Genomic DNA, 19,244 nt, shown 5'->3' with positions numbered 1-19,244 from the left:
ACACCAAAAAAATAGACATAAAATTGATTGTAGAATACGGAGTATACACTACAAGATATTGTACCATTGACGACGGGAAATCCCGTCGCTAAAGACAATAATTGTTGATTAATGACAGGATTTTCTGTCGCGAACTCGTCATAAAAGAGGCCCAACGTTAATGGAAAATCCCGTCGTTATCCCGTCGTAAAAGACATTTGCGACGGTTGTTCCCGTCTTTGTTTGGTTATTAGCCCTGTCGCAAAAGACTTTTACGACGGAATTTTTGACCCGTCGTAATTAGATTGTCATTAAAGATACGAATTCATGTAGTGATAATGATTTCGGTTGAAAGAAGGAATTAAAGTGTTTTATATATTTACGAAAGGAAGTTTTTTTTCCTTTTAAGAATGGGATAAATCTTGCAAGTTCATTTGCTAGGAGAGACTATACGGCCTTTTAGGAAGAGTTTTTCCAAGCACTCTAACCTTTTATTATCTTCTCCATTTGAAAGAAGGAAATTGGTTACTCTCTTTTACACCTCATATACGAGGATGTTTGTACTTTAGCTTTGTCTTTTAATTGTTTTTTAATTACTTATGTTAAAAGGGCGGGTAATACTCTAGTCCATCTAGTGGCAAGATGGGACTCAAGGGGTTGTAACGAATATGTTTGTCTTGGTCCGTTCCCTTAAAACCTTGTGACTATGGCGGATCTTGATTTTTTTTTTTTTTTTGAATGTAAAATCAATTCATTAATAGAAAGTCATACTACATCTACAACAGAAATCGAATTTAACAAATACATAACAAATTGAATCAAAAAGAGGTATTCCTTCATCAAAACTACCATCTTTGGGAAGATCTTGCACTGTGAGACATCTCTCGCACATATCGCTGGAACATACAACCTTTTCGGAGAGACCATGATTTTGCATTTTTTCCCTCAAAAAAGAATTAAGGGAATTTCTGAAGTCATTTTAGTAATTGACCTTTTGGTGTCCCTATATAGAATAAACTATAAAACCCTCAATGACAACTAAATAAATAATAATAATAGAAAACTTATTTAGAATGATTAGTCAAATAACACAAATGGAATAAAGCAATAACAGAAAAGTAATAAAATGGGAAAAAAAGTCAAACAATCACTCCTTAATCTCTCCTCCTTACGTTTTTAAGGGCACTCCATAACGCATGGTTGCTAATGTTAATAATTTGGTAAAAAGATGATGACCCATAAATAATGGTTTATCAAATTTATTGAGGAAAATAAAACAAGTTTGGCAACCGTGATTTAAATATAAAATTCCTAATTATACTCGCATGCACCTCCTACATATGTGAAAATATTGTGCTTTACTTCGTTACTATTGTAGTACTGGTTCGACGTTTGCTAAATATATACATGTCAATTTTTCTTTAGGGAAGATTTGAATAACTTTGTTTACATATTATTTCGAGTTTAATTGTATATCTTAAATTCGAACGCATCGTGTACATACGAGGATATGAGACTAGTAGATGATAACTGCGTGCACGAGCTGAGGCCGTTGTTGAGCTTTGTTTGTTCAAGCTTGGGTATATCGTGCACGATTTTTTGTTTTTTATGTTTTTTGTCACGTGCTTGTACCATCTACAATGTGAACACAAACACACAAATAACCGGTACAGCCGGTTGTATTCCGAAAATGAACGTGGACTCTAGGGTTAATCGAAGTGAGAAAGTAATTTCGGATATTTGATATGTGCTTGCAAATGCATATCAGATTAAAAGACAAAATAGGAAAAAGACAAAAATGAAATTGAATGATAATTTTTTTAACAAAAATTGTACTTTTCTTTTTAAAAAATGATACTTTTTTAACATGAATGATATTTATTTTTTTGTCTTTTAGCTGATATGTATCTTGCCACCACTACAAGAAATTGTAATATTAACGACGGGAAATCCCGTCGCGAAAGACTAATAATTTTTGATTAACAACGGGATTTTCTGTCGCGAACCCGTCATAAAAGGGGGCCGTCGTTAATAGAAATCCCGTCGTAAACCCATCGTAAAATACATTTGCGACGGTTATTCCCGTCATTGTTTGATTGTTATCCCAGTCAGCAATGTTGATACATAGAGTTTGGGTTCAATTCCTTATATAGGCGGGTGTCTTTTGTTTTGTTATGTCTTTCTTAGTAACACAAACAAGTTGTAATGTATTTTTGTTGGGAGGTACAATAGCTTAGTGGTTCTGGATCATCCTTAAGCTTGCACTACAAGAAATTGTATCATTAACGACGGGAAATCCCGTCGTTAAAGGCCAATAATCGTTGATTAATGACGGAATTTCTTGTCGCGAACCTGTCATAATTAAAAGGAAGTCATCATTAATGGCAAATTTCTTCGTTAACCCGTTGTAAAAGACATTTGTGACGGTTGTTTCCGTCTTTGTTTTGTTGTTAGCCCCGTCGCATAAGGCTTTTGCGACGAGATTTTTAACCCGTCGTATTTAGGTTGTCTTTAAAGATACAAATTCTTGTAGTGTTGGTGAGACCCTTCATAGGTACACCCTTTCTAGGTGTTGTTGATGTATTAGTGCCTTTTGGCTTGAGCTCAATATATTTTTCTTTTCACCGATATAAAAAAATCTTTAATAGTCAGCGAGTAAAATTTTGAAAAGTTGATATTACAAATTTATACAATGAGACGATTATAACAAGATATACCTCACATAACTATATTTTTTTTTTTCTTAAGCATATATAACTCACAATTGATAGTCAAAGTGAATTATGTGAATAGTGTCAAAAGTCAAATTGTTTTAACTAAAAAAACACGAGAAGTAGTATTTATTCCTTTATTTTATCTTGTAAGAGAAGTTTATGCTTTAACTTTCATGGATTCTTATTCACTGATTCTCGTAAATAAAATAATATGTGCATGCACAACTGTTCAGCCTCGACTCCCTCTATAAATACAAACTTGGTAAAACCAAGGTTCTCAGTACATTGCAAACCATAAACTTCTTTTAACTGCTCTATTACTTAAGGTATATACTCACTCTATTTCTTTCATCCGAGCTTCGGCTCCATTTGATTCAACAGAAAACATCTTTCACGAAAATCATGTTCAAGTTCTTTTTAATTATCAAAGCGTTCCCCTGATCTACTCGATTATATTTGTGATTTGTAGGTTTTGGAAGAAGCAGGTAGCTAGCTAAGTGAAGTTAACAATGGCTTCAGTGCAACAACCTCAGGTGTTCAATGACAAACAGAAAGCAGCAATCGAAAAGGCGATGCAAGACGCACAAAATGTCCTATCCAACAATGACAATGCAAAGGCGGATGGGCAATATCAGTTGGTTGCAGTAGGAGGTGTTATGGAAAATGACCTGCATCGGCCAATAAGGCTTATGAAAACTCACAGTGCTAAGGGACAATTCGTAACCAACCCTTCGGGGACAATCGGAGGAGAAGCTCTTGGTGTGTTTGTGCACCAAGGTGCTACTTCGCATGGACATCTTCCTTTGGTTGTAGGCTCCAAGTGTGCCATTATTTATGCTACTTTTGATAAGATGGCTCCTGCTCTTGGATATCTCTTGGCTTGGGATAAGCCCGATGATTCCAATCAAGTGAACAAGGTAAGTCAATCACAAATCGTATATTATATAGTTATATATAGAGTTCATTATGGACGGCAAAAGTATGCAATTATACATATACTAACCCCATTTCAGAATGATCTTCACAATTTTCCTTTTAGGCCGTTTCATAATGTTCTTTACACCTTACTTTATTCTACTTTTGGACATAAAACTTTACTATCTTACCTTTTGTTACCCCATAATATATACAATTTCTAACACACTTCCTCTTACTTTATTTATTTTTCGAAAATGATAAAGGTCGCAACATGCGACCATTAAGCCGTGTCACAATGATGACATGGCATGATTATGTGTCATGATTAAATTGGAAACTAAAATATTTAATTTATATATCCTACTTTAAATGTTTCAAAAAAAGCTAGGAAAATCTTAATATATTTGTGAAACGGAAGTAGTAGCTAGCACACAGTACGTACTTGACTGAAATAAGTCAAAGTAAGTCGAACAGAGCAGAAATTTAATTAAATGTATTATTTACAGGTGTATGTGGAAGCTGGGGATCCTTACAAGCTAGAGAAAATGGAGTGGAGTGAAATAGAAAAAAAACTGGATGCATCGACCGACAAAAGTAGGTACTACGACAACAATGCAACATTTGCCGCAGCCGTTGCTGAAATTAAGGACAATGGAAATAAACGGGCTTTGGTTGCTGCTACCTTCTATCAGGCTGGAATCATCGACCCCAAGCCTTGAACTATATCCATGTCGATCTGTCACTCAACTATAACCAAAAGGGGCACTTAATTATATCATTAACCCGGCCCGTCTTTTTTCTATTTTGCAACTACTTTCTTATCATGTTTACTAAGCTATATGTATGCTTACGAATAAATATATAATTCCCCTTGGTTATAATGGTAATATTGTCTGTATATCTTGTTTCTCTCTCTAAATTCCTTATAATCTCGTTGTTCAACTCTATTCAAATGTATCAGTAAGTAAACCAAACTGCAGTAGGCCAGTAGCTAGGCTAATGTACGTTGCAGGCTTGCAGCCATGCAGCCATTCATAAGTTGACTAGTTGAGGATCGGAGTTTAAGTTGAAGTAGGCAGGAAGTGTGTAATCGATTCCCCTTAGCTTGCTTTGTCATTTTTATATTGGCAATAATAATGGTTTTATGTTATTTTTAACAACTAGTATAACACCCGTGCGATGCACGATTTACTAATTTAAATACCGTAGTTTTCACGATGTTCGAGTTGACACTTTTTTCCACCTCAAGATGATTAACGGGACACCGTAACAAGATGATTATGAATGCGACGAGATTCGAAGAGTTAGGGTTTGGTTTTTCCCCAGTTTTGAATCTTGTTAATAAAATGATTTTCATTTTTTGTAGTCAATGGTGTTCAGTCTGTCCACCTAATTAAAATGTCATTTTATTTGAGGGGAAAATGTCCTTTCTTTATTATTACTGTTTTAAATTTAATATTTTCATGTAATACATACTATTCTGTTCTTGAAAGCTCTTTACACCAGAGAATATGTGTCCAAAGTATGAGAATTTTGACCGTAAATTCTCACTGTTATATATATATCAAAACGTTATCATGTAAGATCTTGTTAGATTGGTATCGTTACGTACGTTATGTATTTTCAGAATGACAACTTAATTTTCATAATTTTTTTTACATACGGAATTGGATATATAAGTGGTTAAATATTGTATTGAAATCCGTGCAAATAGTAAGCGTAAGGAACAATATTAAGGAACGGAGATAGTGTTATATTATAAATTATTTTACGGGTTATTGAATTTTGAAAGATGTATACCTTACATTTAAGTATAGTGTGTGCTACATCAAATATGGTAAATTCAAGAATTCAGGAACATGGTTCTAAACAATATTTTACATCGTTTGCTAACTTCAATTTTACACGTTTATATTGAATAGTATGTTAAGCTAGTCAGGAAGAGAATACAAATCATCATAAGCGCCTTAATTTTATATGTTAAGATGGTTATCTAATAAAATATAAGGAATTTACAATTTATCAAGAATTACCCTTGATCGACTCCATTTCCTGCTCCTATTATCTTAGTACAAAATGAATTACAATTTCGTCTTCTTTAGGCTCTTAAGATAACTTTGAGCTAAATATTTTCTTGTCAAACATATGCCTGATAATTAAGTTATCAAGATGAATTAATATGTCTTTTTTACATTCAACTTTGTGTCTTTTAAATCTACAATTTGATATTCCTTGAAGTAACTAAAAAATTAATAAATAGTGAAAGTTAAGTAAATATATGTAATCTCATCCCGCCCTTTATCCATGTGCGTGAACAAATAAAAAACTATTACCTACTCACCACCCACTTAGATATTTATATACCCTTTGATTTGAAAAAATGGATACTCATGAGATAACCACTAAATACCCGTCTTATCCGTCCCACCGCCCAACAATTTAAATTTCAATTAATTATCTATTGTATGTTTACCTTTTAATTTATCCTTCCAATTTAGAACAAAATGATACTTTTTTGTCAAAATTAAGAAGATCGAAAAGAAAAAAAAGGAGTATAAGTCGCCATAGTATTGGGTGAGGCAAAAAAAAATTGTAACCTCGATACCAAATTTTCCATATCACCATGACATACATAACCTGACAGGAATATGATAATTAAAATTAAATTGTTAAAGTACGAACACTTTTAAAAACTTATTCCGCAGAGATATACTTTTAGATCTAATGTATTTTAAATTATACATAAAAGTCACGATATATAGAATATCGATAATGGTTTTTCGAGAGTGTCGTTAATCATTTTTATGGGCACTTAATTTATATATCACTGATAAAAACTTATTATTTTGGAGAACATCTATTCTTACTCCTTAAATTATATACCACCTTGTTTGTCATAATTTGTATAATTTTATCCCTAACTATATAATGTCCACCCATCACCAATAATTCACCAATCCTCCTCCTACCAGACTCAACTCAAACTATTATTCAACAGTTTCATACATCCCGAACAATTTCAGTTTCCTTTTTCCGGAAAATGGCTGATCAGGTGCATTAATGTTGAACTACCAAAATTATTCCACCAATAGTCCCTAAGTGCATTAGAAAAAAAAAGATAGATTTTGCTTTAACATGAAAAAAAAAACATAAAATCGTAAAGACGCATGTAAGATAGATTTAATAACATAGCATTATATTAATAAGTAGGAAATTTCAACATAGTAGCATAAAGTATAACCTGAAGGTGAAGAGCAATTATTTAGTTATTACATAAATATAATAGTGTAATTATATGCTCGATCCATCGGATTATACTTGGTAGATAGATAATGGTAATGAGCTGAGCTCAACTCGATCGTACAAATCGAGTACGTATTCAAGGGTTAACTTGGAAGACAACAGCTAGAGCAGGAGTATTGCCAGAAGCATCAATAGAAGCAGAGATCTCAGATCTAGAAGTATCGTCAGAGTATTCAATTTCAGAGCTAGCTGTTGTCAGTGAAGTTTTAATTTTGTCCCAGTTAATATTGCCAGGAGGATACTTTGAAGCGAGCCCACATTCAGCATAGACCTAATAAATTAATGGATGGTGAAATGAATTAGTATCTTAATTAATTAATGTAAGTACTAGATCCCATATCATATACTTCCTCCGTCTTTTAATACTCGCAACGTTTGTTAGTTTCACGCATTCCAATGCACAACTTTGATCATTTATATCTTAAATTCTCTTTATGCAAAAATTATAAAAAGTTGATATTTTGAAAATACACATTGAGACGAATCTAACAAGATCCCACATGACTATGTTTTATCTTATACAAAAAACACTACGAATAGTCAAAGTAAATTATATGAATAGTGGCAAAAGTTCAAACGTTGCGAGTATTAAAAGATGGAGCAAGTATGTACAAAATCTATGTAAAAACACGATATATGTATGTACTCCTTTTAATTTGTGGGAACTTGTAAGTGAAATACGAGGTAATATAAATTATATAATTATTTATTTGACTTTGATGTACGTTATATATAGTGTTATCTTTATATATTTGAATTACCTTGTTAGGAGTACCATCGCCAGCAACGCTCCAAGCAAAAACCCAAGCACAATCATCTGAACCACCTTGAACCCTAGGGCCAACATATACAATGCCACCCATGGAGCCTTCTACGTCCTGAGGTGGGACACCTCGGTGCGAAAACTTACCGGAACGGCTAGTAGCAATACTTTGAGGGTAAGAGCCAAACACAGACCCAGACCAATCTTTCTTCTCCTGGAACTTTACGGTTCCCACCCCATTATTCAGCATTTCGGCATGTGTGGTTGTTTGGGCTGCTGCCTGATTTCCTACATTTTCTGCATGCACCTTCTTCTTTATCCCATCCAAAATCTCTCTGTTCTTTGAACTGATGGATGGTCTTGCTGCTTGTGAGGAGGCCATGGTTCTGCTTCACAATTCACAAACTAATTAATTACTATTACAATTACAATTACAATGTACTATTCTTCAATTCATATTAATTAATTACGGAGTACTACATTGTGTATATATGGAATAAAACTAGATCATTCATAAGAAAAAAAATACAAATATATACAACGTACTTACCTTGATCACACTAGTTGTTTCGTACCAAGTACTTCGTAAATGGTAATCAAGTTTGTTGTGTTACGTTGATGATCTTACCACTAACTCCTTCACTTATTTATACTAGTATAGCCAACTAGACAACCATGCATGGAACCAAATTCATCCTTGATTCATGATTCTATATTATCTTTAGCGCATATGAATACGATGCCTAGCTTATCTTATCTGCATCCGATACCTTCTTATCATAGCTTATGTATCCATCAAATTACTTGATATTGGAATGTCTCTCAATGTTCACTACAAGAATTTGTATGTTTAACAACAACCTAATTACGACGGGTCAAAAATCCCGTCACGAAAGTCTTTTGCGACGTGACTAACAACCAAACAAAGACGGAAACAACCGTCGCAAATGTCTTTTATGACGGTTAAAGACGGAATTTTTCATTAACGACGACCCCTTTTTATGACGAGTTTGCGACAGAAAATCCCGCCATTAATCAACGATTATTGGTCTTTAACGACGGGATTTCCGTCGTTAATAGTACAATTTTTTATAGCGATTACTCCATCAAATTAAACAATTAGCTTATTTTTACACATATATGCATGTATCATTGAATACAATTTTAACTATTTAAAATTATTACTTCCCCACCACAACTATAAATATTGTAACTAAAAAGAGACTCACCTTTTAGGAAGGGATTTTTTCATGCACTCCAATCTTTTATTAGGGCTTTTTATTAGGGGTGATAATTGCGCGAGTCGATGCCTATGTTGAGCTTGGTTTGTTCTAGACTTCTAACTTAGGTGCATCGTGCATGAATTAAGCCCTGTTTAGTTCACCTTATTTTTCCTGATCTGATGTGATCTGATATGGTCTGATGTGATCTGATCTGGTCTGATCTGATCTGAACTTATTTTTTCTAATCTGATCTAAACTTATTTTTTCTGATCTGGTCTGATCTGATCTGATCTGATTCTTCAAAATTAAGTTTAAACAAAAATCTACATTTATTAATATTAAACAACTTACGTGTAAAATAAATGTTACACAAATTTATAATATTGTTATTATTTATTCACAGAGTTGCTCATGATTTAACTATTCCTTATATTAGATAGACCTACACATGATCTAGATAGATCGGTTATGATCTAGTATAAGTTCTGATCTGGATATGATATGTACAGATTGGTTCTAATCTAGACATGATTTGTACAGATCAATTATGATCTGGACATGATCGGTTCTAATCTGGACATGATCTGTACAGATTAGTTCTGATCTGGACATGATATGTACATTTCAGTTATGATCTAGACATGATCTGGACATGATCTGTACAGATCATTTTTGATCTGGACATGATATGTACAGTTGAGTTCTGATCTAGACATGATCTGAACATGATCTGTACAGATCAGTTCTGATCTGGACATGATGTGGACATGATCTGTACAGATCAGTTTTGATCTGGACATGAATTGTGAAGTTCAGTTCTGATCTGGACATGATCTGGACATGATATGTATAGATAAGTTCTAATCTGGACATGATCTATACAGATTAGTTCTGATATGTTCATGATCTGTACAGATCAGTTCTGATCTAGACATGATCTTTGCAGATCAATTCTAATCTGAACATAATCTGTACAGAGTCGATATATAGACCAGTTATAATTTGGACATATCGATTTTGATCTGGACATAATCTGTACAAATCGGTTTTGATCTGAACATATTGGTTCTGTAAGGATCGGTTCTGATGTAGACAAGATCTTTGCAGATTTGAACATGATCTGGACATGATCTGTACAGATCAGTTATGATCTGGATATTATCTGATATTATCAGTTCTAGTCTGGATATATAATGGTTCTGATCTATAAAAATCAGTTCTGATATGGACATGACCTGATCATATTATTTCTGATCTGGATTTAATGATTTTAATTTGGACATGATCAATTTGAATGTTTTGTTAATGTTTTTTTATGCCTTAGATAATAGATTTTAATTGCATCGACAACAAAATCATTTTTTATTAAAGCAATAATAGTAATAAAATATGAAATATATATAATAACAATGATATAAACATATACCAATAATAATAATAATAATAATAATAATAATAATAATAATAATAATAATAATAATAAAAGTCTGATCTGATCTGATCTGATCTGGTCTGATCTGATCTGATCTGATCTGATTTGGTCTGATCTGATCTGATCTGATCTGGTCTGATCTGATATGATCTGATCTTAACTTATTTTTTCTAATCTGATCTGATTAGATCTGAAATAAGCAATAAGGTCCTGAAATAAGGTGAACTAAACAGGGCCTTAATGTTTCTTTTTTTGGTTTTGTGCTTGTACCATCTACAATGTGAATACATAGACACAAAAATAACCATTACAACTAGTTGTACTCCAAAAATCAATGTGGACTTGGGTCACTCAAAGTAGAAGAATAAATTATATCTCATGGAATTGTACTTGGTGGGATTGTGTTGTAGACAACTGGACACAAATAACCAAATAAAAAGGCAAGATAAGAAGGCATATATTCGAGTGAGACTTGTACGTGTACGATAGATTATTCAATTTCATAATCTTTATTATAATTGTTATGAGTATTATCCTTGTTAAATTTGTGAATTCATGAGGAAAGAAGAAAGCAAGAACAGAGAAGGGAAGCCATTGATGAGCTTGGAGCTCGTGGCTTTGAGAGAGAAAATAACAATCTACATTTTATTAATGATGTAATGTAGTGAGATAGTACAAAACTAGAGTATTTATAATAAGTTTTTACAAGCTAGTTACAAGGTAATGTTCTATACTCCAATACCCCCCTCAAATTGGAGATGGTGATAAACATATTCAGTTTGAAAGCTTTGAAACAAAATCTTCATTAACTCTGCACCAAGAGCTCCTCTTGAACAAGCATAGATGTTGGCTATTGTTTTGTCACAACTATTCAGATCAAACTGCAACTTCCAATATTGCCTTGAAGAAATGAGCCTCAATGGGTCTTTTCAAAAGAAAGATCACAATGGATCATGAAATTGATCGATCTCTCTCTCTATATATATATATATATGGATCAATGAAAATAGACCTCTATGGGCCACAAAATGAACCTCAACCTCTGTTGAGTCACAAAACTGACCTGATTGTACAGGTATTGAATCTCCAGATCTATTGCTGGGACGAATGTACAAAATAAAACTGACCTGATTTTACAGGTAACGCATCTCCAGATCTATTGTTGAGACAAATGTTGAATCATGCCAACATTTAAAAAAAAAACTTCACAATTCATTACAGTCTGCAGACTTGAGAGATAAACCAATAAAATCATCACACCCATTCTTGTGTATGCATTTGGGATGACTTGAAACTGGAATAAGGGGAGCCCAACACCTAGGCACAGGTGCTAATTAATGACAGCAACATACATGAAATATAACACCGTCCTCCAAATTGCCTAAAAAATCCTTTGTAAGCCGTGAAGAATATTGCTTATTGAACTTGGTGGGATCGTGTTGTAGACAACTGGACACAAATAACCAAATAAAAAGGCAAGATAAGAAGGCATATATTCGTGTGAGACTTGTACGTGAAGTTTAGGTCGTAGATTCGATTTCATAATTTTTATTATAACTAGTTGTTGGATCGTGCGCGGGTATAAAAACTAATTTGTAAAAATGTTACGTAAAAGACGATCGCTTGCAATTATATATTAAATGCTAAAAATGTCATGCCAAAGGTCAAATTGCGTGTAATGGACAACATGAAATACAAATATGTTACAACGTAGATGTCATTAATTGCTTGGAGGCATAAAAACAAGCCAAAAGATATGTAGGTATTTCCTAGGAACATGAGATCTCAAACTCCAGATATTCCTTCAAAAAACACTCACCGCAATAGCTAGAGTTAAGTTAAAATTACAATAACAAGTTTTTGGAAAGTTCTTTCGCAAAGGCATATACATAGCCATAAGAAATGTATATGCAATTTGACAATGGGTATGTTGGACAAAAGGGGCCGGGAAGAAAGAAATTAGGGGCATACCGGTAACTACACTATTGGGTGAATAGTAATATAAGTATGAGACTTTATAAGTGATTAACACCACACCAAAAATGGAAAAATTAATTCACCTTCGGAAATAGATTTAAATGCAGAAAAAGAAAAGAAATCAATCTGAGCTCACCGAAATAGAAATGGATGGAGAAAAAGAGGGTAACAAGCGCGAGATCGGAGGGAGAGAGAAAAGTTAGTGGCGGAGGAGCTAGGGCTCGAATGAAAGGGGAGGAAAGCTAGCAAAGAGAAATGACTCAAAAAATAAACGGGTAAGGAAGCATATGGAAGTCATGGAACAAGCTACATGAGCTAAGGGTGAAACAGATATTACTCTATTAATAAGAATAAGACAAAAAGAATTAAAGAAGGAAATTAGGGGTATATCGATAACTACACTATTGGGTGAATAGTAATAAAAGTATGAGACTTTATAAGTGTTAGGATTGGTATGAGTATTATCCTTGACACCTTGTGGTTCATTTGCAACCATAAAAAAATTACTTGGTATATATCTATGTTGATGTCCCCAACCCACCGAATCTCATTATTAGTGCCTGAGCACGCAGTTGTGTGTTCTATCTATAATTCTATATATAGGTTTGCGTATTTGTAGTGAGTTACGCACTCAAGGCTCTTCTTCCATATAGGAGGTTCGTGATCAACAAAAGTTTACTCAGGTGACTATTTAGTTTTGTATCATATTTATAATATTAGCATGGGTTTTGAACTGTTTTTTATTGCTCTCGGTAAATTTATATGAACTGATATGTTAAAAAAACGTAATCATAAATAAACCTAAATGAAAATGAAAATAAAAAAAGAAATTAAGTATAGTTTAGTTTCATAAGAAAATTATTTAAATGTATAACAATGGTAGCCATTAAATTTTTCACACAAGGTATTAATAAACATAACTTATATATTTTGAATTGCTTAGATATCATAAGTTGTATTATTGGATTAGTGGTTAAAGTTATAACTTATGGACATGATATCATGGGTTCAAGCATAGATGTTTGCATTTATTAATTCTTAATGTTTTTGTAAGAAAATATTATATGTCAATGTGCCTATGCAAAGTCATTTGCCATCTAATGGTGGCGACATGTGGCGAGATGGCATGAAATGCCATTGAGATTTAATAATAGTATAGATTGAACCATTTAACTTTTTTTTTTTTTTGGAAAGCATTTAACTTTTTTACTATTTATATATTGCTATGTGGTCATCTTTTATTTTTTATACTCCCTTCTTTCCATAAACATATTTCAATTTATACTTTTCACTTTTGTCAATGCATATTTTGTATCATTTATATCTCTAATTTTACATTAGCAAAAATTATAATATTTTGATATTATTAAAGTAGTCATTGAGACGAATCAAACAAGACATCACATGAATATGTTTTTTTCTTCTTATATACGTATTGGAAATAATTTTGAAGATTTTCTTCAATTGTGAATAGTGTCAAAATTCTGAATTAAAACTTTTTTTTCATAATCAAATTGAAACATTATTATGAAAGGGATGGAGTGCATAAGCATACAATTATTAGAACCCATTATGTGTTCAATCTTTAAAGCTTTTTCTGAGAGGGGGAGAATATACCACATACTCCCTCCGTCCCTTAATACTCGACCTGTTTTGATCGGACACGCTTGTCAATGCACACTTTGACCACCAACTTCTTAACTACGTATTAACAAAACTTATAAAAATATTAATATTTTGAAAATATATATATTAAGATGAAGCCAACAATATATTATATACTAACATTTATTTTCATATATACTAAAAATAAAATAGGGTTAAAGTGAATTATGTAAATAATGAAAAAAGTCAAAATGGGTCGAATATTAAGGGACGAAAAGTGTAATTAATACGAAGTAATTGTTTTATTTGTTTACATACACTTTTGGGTCCTGCGCAGTCGTCCCACAACTCAATTCTTAGGTCACCTTGGTATTACGCTTACTCGTCAAATATAAGAATGAAAATTAACTAATGTTTAAATAACATAAAATTATCTTTAAAGAGTTAAGCTTATTATAAACTTTTACATAAAGCGGTCTTACATAAAAAATTGCCTTGATGTCATATAAGTTAAACAATATAATCAATTAGTTAAACATTAGACCTAATTATTTAAGCACGTGAACCAATTAGTTAAACACTGAAACTAATTAGTTAAACACTGAAACTAACTAGTTAAACACTGAAACTAATTAGTTATGCAACAAAATCAATTAATTAAGTAATGAAAGTGGTCCTTCCGGTAAGGCGGTCTTACACAAAAGTTGTCGTAAACTTATTCAGTGTTTAGAATTGAGTTCATCTTAAAATTTAAAAAACAAAACATAGATATAAAAAATATATGCAAGATTATATATAACACAATAATTAATTTTGCACATAAAAATCCGTACTACTTATACTAACATTGTCATGGTCTACTAGTTAATACTAAGGAAATGTTTGGTTCGAAGAGATTGACCTTTTACAAACCCTAATTGAAAGTGGTATGTGTTCGGTTAGGAGAGTTTTGAGGTGAAAAAGCTAATTTCAAAAAAATTTAGGGGGTGTTTGGTTAGGAGAGGTTTGAGGGAAAAAGAGCTTTTTGGGGTGAATTAGAGGTTTGACCTTTAAAAAAAGCTAATTGGGAGTGTTTGGTTAGGAGAGGATTGGAAGAGAGTTTTGGGGTGAAAAAGCTCAATATAAGAGCTTTTTGCAATTAGATGTTTGAGAAAGTGGATGAAAATGACTCTTTTGTCCTACCAAACACTTTTACTCAAACAGCTAATGCAACCAACTAGTCAAATCAGCTAATGCAAACAGCTAACCGCTAACAGCTAGTCAAACCAGCTATCGGCTAATAGCTAGTCAAACCAGCTATCAGCTAACAGCTAACAGCTCCTAACCAAACATGGCCTTAATATAAGAGGTTTTTGCAGATAGAGGTTTGCGAAAGTGAATGTAGAATAATTAATTTTGTCCTAATATTTCCTAAAATTACAACCGTACCCTTTGCCAACCATGACTTCTTACATTATTTCCCTCTTTATAATCATTACTTACGCCTCCTTTGTCATTTCACCCCATTTACTAGACTGGTGATGTACGTTTTGTGTAGGTGTGACAGCTAAGTATTAAGTATATATGGGTAGCATGCTACAGTCCCGAGCAGCGCCGGAAAATTGTAATCATACGGCAGGTAGTAATGATGAGGCTGCAAAAGATATTACATCAACCAACATACTTAATGAAACGTTGGGACTGAATTTACAGCTTCTTGACCACCATGTGTGGGTTGGCTCCGTATTTGGCACCTACCCTCTCACCATAAATCGAGGCGCTACTCGTGGGATTACAACCCGAGGGAAACCTTCCGGCGACCCGGCTGGCTCCAAGGTTGCCGTTGTATACGCTGGTAGTAATGTGGAAGATGGATCTAACAATTGTGCATGGCTCGTGGCCTGGCATGTACCTGCCGACGGCTCTACCTCAAGCAAGGTATTATTACTTATCTCGATCTAGATCTAAATCTAAATGCAAGCGATATGTGCGATTCATACTTCAAAAACACCCAACACAACTGAACTATATTATACGGAGTACTAATATATATAAAAGTTTTAGATTTTAAAAGAGTACATTAAAAAAAAAATTAAGGGCATTTTAGTTAATTTTTCACTTTCTAGCTACTCCGTATATCATACCGAGTACTACACAAAGGTTGTCAACCATAAATGCCGATGAATCACTTTTTGTTTCTTCCATAATAAAAATATATTCGGATTTGTATCTGCAATCTCTAAACTTGACAAGCAAACAATTGATCTGCACAATTTTGTTGTTGAATTTATCACATCAACTTATTATACTGAAAGTGATGGATAGCTCAGTTGGTTAGAGCTTCTATTCCGGTTCTAGGTGATCCTGGGATCGATTCTCATCTCCGCCCTTGTGTCTCATTTGCACCAAAAAAAAAACTTATTATACTACTTTTACGGGTTTTAATTTGTTCTACTCTTGCCATTTATATGGTCCCCAATGCACATATTTAACTGTTAATAGCAAAAATTATAAAGTTTTAATATTATAAAAGTACACACTGAAACGAATTTAATAAAATCCGATACCTAATTTTAACTAACTATTCACCCATTTATTTTTGACAGGTATATGTAGAAGCCGGGGATATAAGCAAATACTCGGGTAAAATCGATTGGGATGAAGTCGAATCGAAATTGGATGCTTCTTCGGATCAAATATATTACATGGATGATTATACTAGAAGCATTGCATCTGCGGCAATTGTATTGGATGTTATCACCAAAATTAAAGTGTTATTTGACGTAGCCAAAAAATAAATTCGCATATATATATTGTTCGATGCATATTTTTCTTTTCCGATATATACAAAGGGGAGGAAATTTAAACCAGTGATCTCGTACATACTCAATTTTAACTATTAGGTCAAGATCTTATTGGTATTGTTGGATGCATATACACTTATATAGTAACCTGCATTTATCTTAATTTGACAAATAGATATATTTTATTTTGTGTCAATAGGGTCTTATTACTAAAACTAAATAAGGTTTTATAAGGTCTCATAAGGTCTTTTAAAATCCTAAGAATTCTAATAAGGTCTTTTAAAATCCTATGAATTCTAATAAGGTCTTATAACTTTCAATAAGGTCCTACAAGTTCGAATAAGATCCTATTAATAAAATATGAACTGTGTATATTGTGATTATACAAACTTTTATATAAGGCGGTCTTACACAAAATACCATATTGGTGTCTTATAAGTTGAGTAATGAAACCAATTAGTTAAACAATAAAACCAATTAGTTAAACATTGTAATCAGTTGTGATTATTATCTATTCATCTCATGATCCTTGCCTACCTTTACCTCATAAATTAGCCTTTGATTATCTATCGATCTATTCTTTAGGAACCCATTGGACAATTGACTTGCTTTTTAAAATATGTTGTACTTTGGTAAAAATGAGATAATACATGTTACAATACACTTTAGCTTCTCTGGCTGATTAATTGATGTATGCGTGATGATGGCTAATATTACTAGATTTATGTTTAATAACATTAATATTTTTTTACCTCATATTTGACCATTAATTAACTACTCCGTATATGTTTTTGGTAGTGTGATGTCACGGTAAGTTTGGCAGATTGTTCATAAATTCTTGAAACAAAATATGTTTTTTGATGATGTCAAAATAGGGAAGAAAAAGGTCAAAGATACTTATTTTCTACATCTACAAGATAATTCATTTTTATTTATGTTTTATTCTCTACTTAATAATAATCTTGCTACTAAATTCATGTTAGTTTTATTATTACTTTGCCTTGGTTTGTCATCATCAAAAAAGGGAGATTGTTGAGCCAATATGATTTTGATGATGACAAACTAAAGTGATTAATTAACATATTTTTCAAGTTATATGTGTGCAAAGATCATTAATGAAAGGTTGTAACTAACTCTTCAAGAATAGAGCTTACTGGATGTTGATGATTGTGAGATGTTTATAGAAATTAAACATAAGTCCCATAGATGGAACTACAAGGCAATTCCTAAAGAGGAACTCCAAACAAGTTGGATTTAACAGAGTTCCTGTGAGGAACTAGAACTCCATACAAGCTAGAGGAACTCGATCTAGCAGAGAAGGAGCAGTTCTTGAAGGGAGACTCGAAGAGAAGAAGTCTATACGTATGAGTTTAATGTAAGGAAACATGAATTGAGATTTGAAAGGAACTAAGTGTCATGGAACTCGTGTAAGTGAAACTCGTGTTAGTGCATGGAACTCAATCTAGGAACTTGGTCTGCATCCTAAATTCAAGAGTAAAAACGCCAGTATTCTTTCATCTAGTTGTCAGGATATAAATGTGCTTCCAGAGTTTTCATTTAATTAAAAGTCTTACTAGAATCCATATTGACTTAGACTATTAAATTAATTGGTTAATTAGAGTCCTATTAATTTGCGAATTCTAGGTAGTCAACGTTTAATAATATGTAACTGAATAAATCAATTAGTTAGGTTTCTATTTACATGTACTTGGAAATCCTATGGAGTCATAGATTAATTCACGTTGCATCTAACCGATATATTAGTGAGTTGATTATACAGAGTAGGAACATAGAGATTATGCCTAGAAAGTAGAAATTATGTGCATTACATGGAGTGGTTAAGATATCATGGAGTACTGGCCAACACTACTACAAAAGTTGGAATACGATACGCTGAATAGAGAACGGTTAAGTTTTTTAAGCGTTTTGTAGAACAATAGAGTACGCATTTCTCTTATAACAGTTGTGCGAAAAAAGAATAGAGAACAGTTATCTTACCCAACTGTCTTGTATCCTTTACCATAATTATAAAAAAATGAATAAATATATTTAAATACTTTTTTTAGGAAAGTTAAATTAAAATACTTGATACAATATAAAACAGTGTTTGTGATCAACGCGCGGATGGTGCAGGGGCCTGCACGTAGATCTACGTGCACCTGCACCAAAACGCAAAAACATTAAAAGAAAACGAAAAAGAACATAACAAACTAAACAGAAAGAACATAATAAAGTAAACGAAAAGAACATTAACTAAAACCTGAAAAGAACACTAATGCTAAAAAACTAAAGAAAATATACAAAAATGAAAATAACATATTCTCTCTCCTGATAAACTATAAAAAGAACAATTATTTTTCAAAAAGAACATCGTGTGAAAAATACGACAGAAAAACAAAAAAAAAATATTATCGATAATGTTATTAAATATTAAAAAACATAAATAAGTTAAAAAGAACACAAAATAATTAAAAAAAGAACAACAACTTTTTTACAAAACAGAAGAAAAAAGAACAAAACACATGGAAAAGAACAACATTTTCTTTT

At 32.6% G+C, this 19,244-nt stretch overlaps 3 protein-coding genes across 4 annotated transcripts; 2 read left to right on the top strand and 1 right to left on the bottom strand.

The window, feature by feature from the left end:
- The first annotated feature begins 2,863 nt into the window (after window positions 1-2,863).
- LOC110783010 (uncharacterized) lies at window positions 2,864-4,509 on the top strand. The gene is made up of 3 exons (XM_021987312.2): window positions 2,864-3,019; window positions 3,163-3,610; window positions 4,118-4,509. Exons 2-3 carry the CDS (start codon window positions 3,203-3,205, stop codon window positions 4,328-4,330), a joined length of 621 nt encoding a protein of 206 aa, XP_021843004.1. The 5' UTR covers window positions 2,864-3,019; window positions 3,163-3,202; the 3' UTR covers window positions 4,331-4,509.
- Window positions 4,510-6,786: 2,277 nt separating this feature from the next.
- On the bottom strand, window positions 6,787-8,387 carry LOC110783009 (uncharacterized). 2 transcript variants are annotated; one of them, XM_021987310.2, is made up of 3 exons: window positions 8,228-8,387; window positions 7,676-8,063; window positions 6,787-7,185 (listed from the first exon to the last, which is right to left on the bottom strand). In XM_021987310.2, the coding sequence occupies exons 2-3, from the start codon at window positions 8,057-8,059 to the stop codon at window positions 6,991-6,993; spliced, it is 579 nt and encodes a 192-aa protein (XP_021843002.1). In that variant the 5' UTR covers window positions 8,060-8,063; window positions 8,228-8,387; the 3' UTR covers window positions 6,787-6,990. The 2 variants fall into 2 exon arrangements, with proteins under 2 accessions (XP_021843002.1, XP_021843003.1); XM_021987311.2 differs by having other exon boundaries at window positions 7,676-8,066; window positions 8,228-8,366.
- A 4,449-nt stretch (window positions 8,388-12,836) lies between these two features.
- On the top strand, window positions 12,837-16,763 carry LOC110783007 (jasmonate-induced protein homolog). Its single transcript, XM_021987309.2, has 3 exons — window positions 12,837-12,992; window positions 15,452-15,831; window positions 16,500-16,763. Exons 2-3 carry the CDS (start codon window positions 15,478-15,480, stop codon window positions 16,689-16,691), a joined length of 546 nt encoding a protein of 181 aa, XP_021843001.1. The 5' UTR covers window positions 12,837-12,992; window positions 15,452-15,477; the 3' UTR covers window positions 16,692-16,763.
- Window positions 16,764-19,244: the final 2,481 nt, after the last annotated feature.

The sequence above is a fragment of the Spinacia oleracea genome, chromosome 1 (assembly GCF_020520425.1).
Source record: "Spinacia oleracea cultivar Varoflay chromosome 1, BTI_SOV_V1, whole genome shotgun sequence".
Lineage (NCBI taxonomy): Eukaryota > Viridiplantae > Streptophyta > Magnoliopsida > Caryophyllales > Amaranthaceae > Spinacia > Spinacia oleracea.
This window is presented reverse-complemented; position numbering and strand designations above follow the sequence as displayed.

Coding starts and splice junctions, on each gene's coding strand:
- LOC110783010 (XM_021987312.2), top strand. CDS start 3,203: ATGGCTTCAGTGCAACAACCTCAGGTGTTCAATGACAAACAGAAAGCA. Junction 3,611..4,117: donor ATTCCAATCAAGTGAACAAG/GTAAGTCAATCA, acceptor TATTATTTACAG/GTGTATGTGGAAGCTGGGGA.
- LOC110783009 (XM_021987310.2), bottom strand. CDS start 8,059: ATGGCCTCCTCACAAGCAGCAAGACCATCCATCAGTTCAAAGAACAGA. Junction 7,186..7,675: donor GCGATGGTACTCCTAACAAG/GTAATTCAAATA, acceptor TTAATTTATTAG/GTCTATGCTGAATGTGGGCT.
- LOC110783007 (XM_021987309.2), top strand. CDS start 15,478: ATGGGTAGCATGCTACAGTCCCGAGCAGCGCCGGAAAATTGTAATCAT. Junction 15,832..16,499: donor ACGGCTCTACCTCAAGCAAG/GTATTATTACTT, acceptor TATTTTTGACAG/GTATATGTAGAAGCCGGGGA.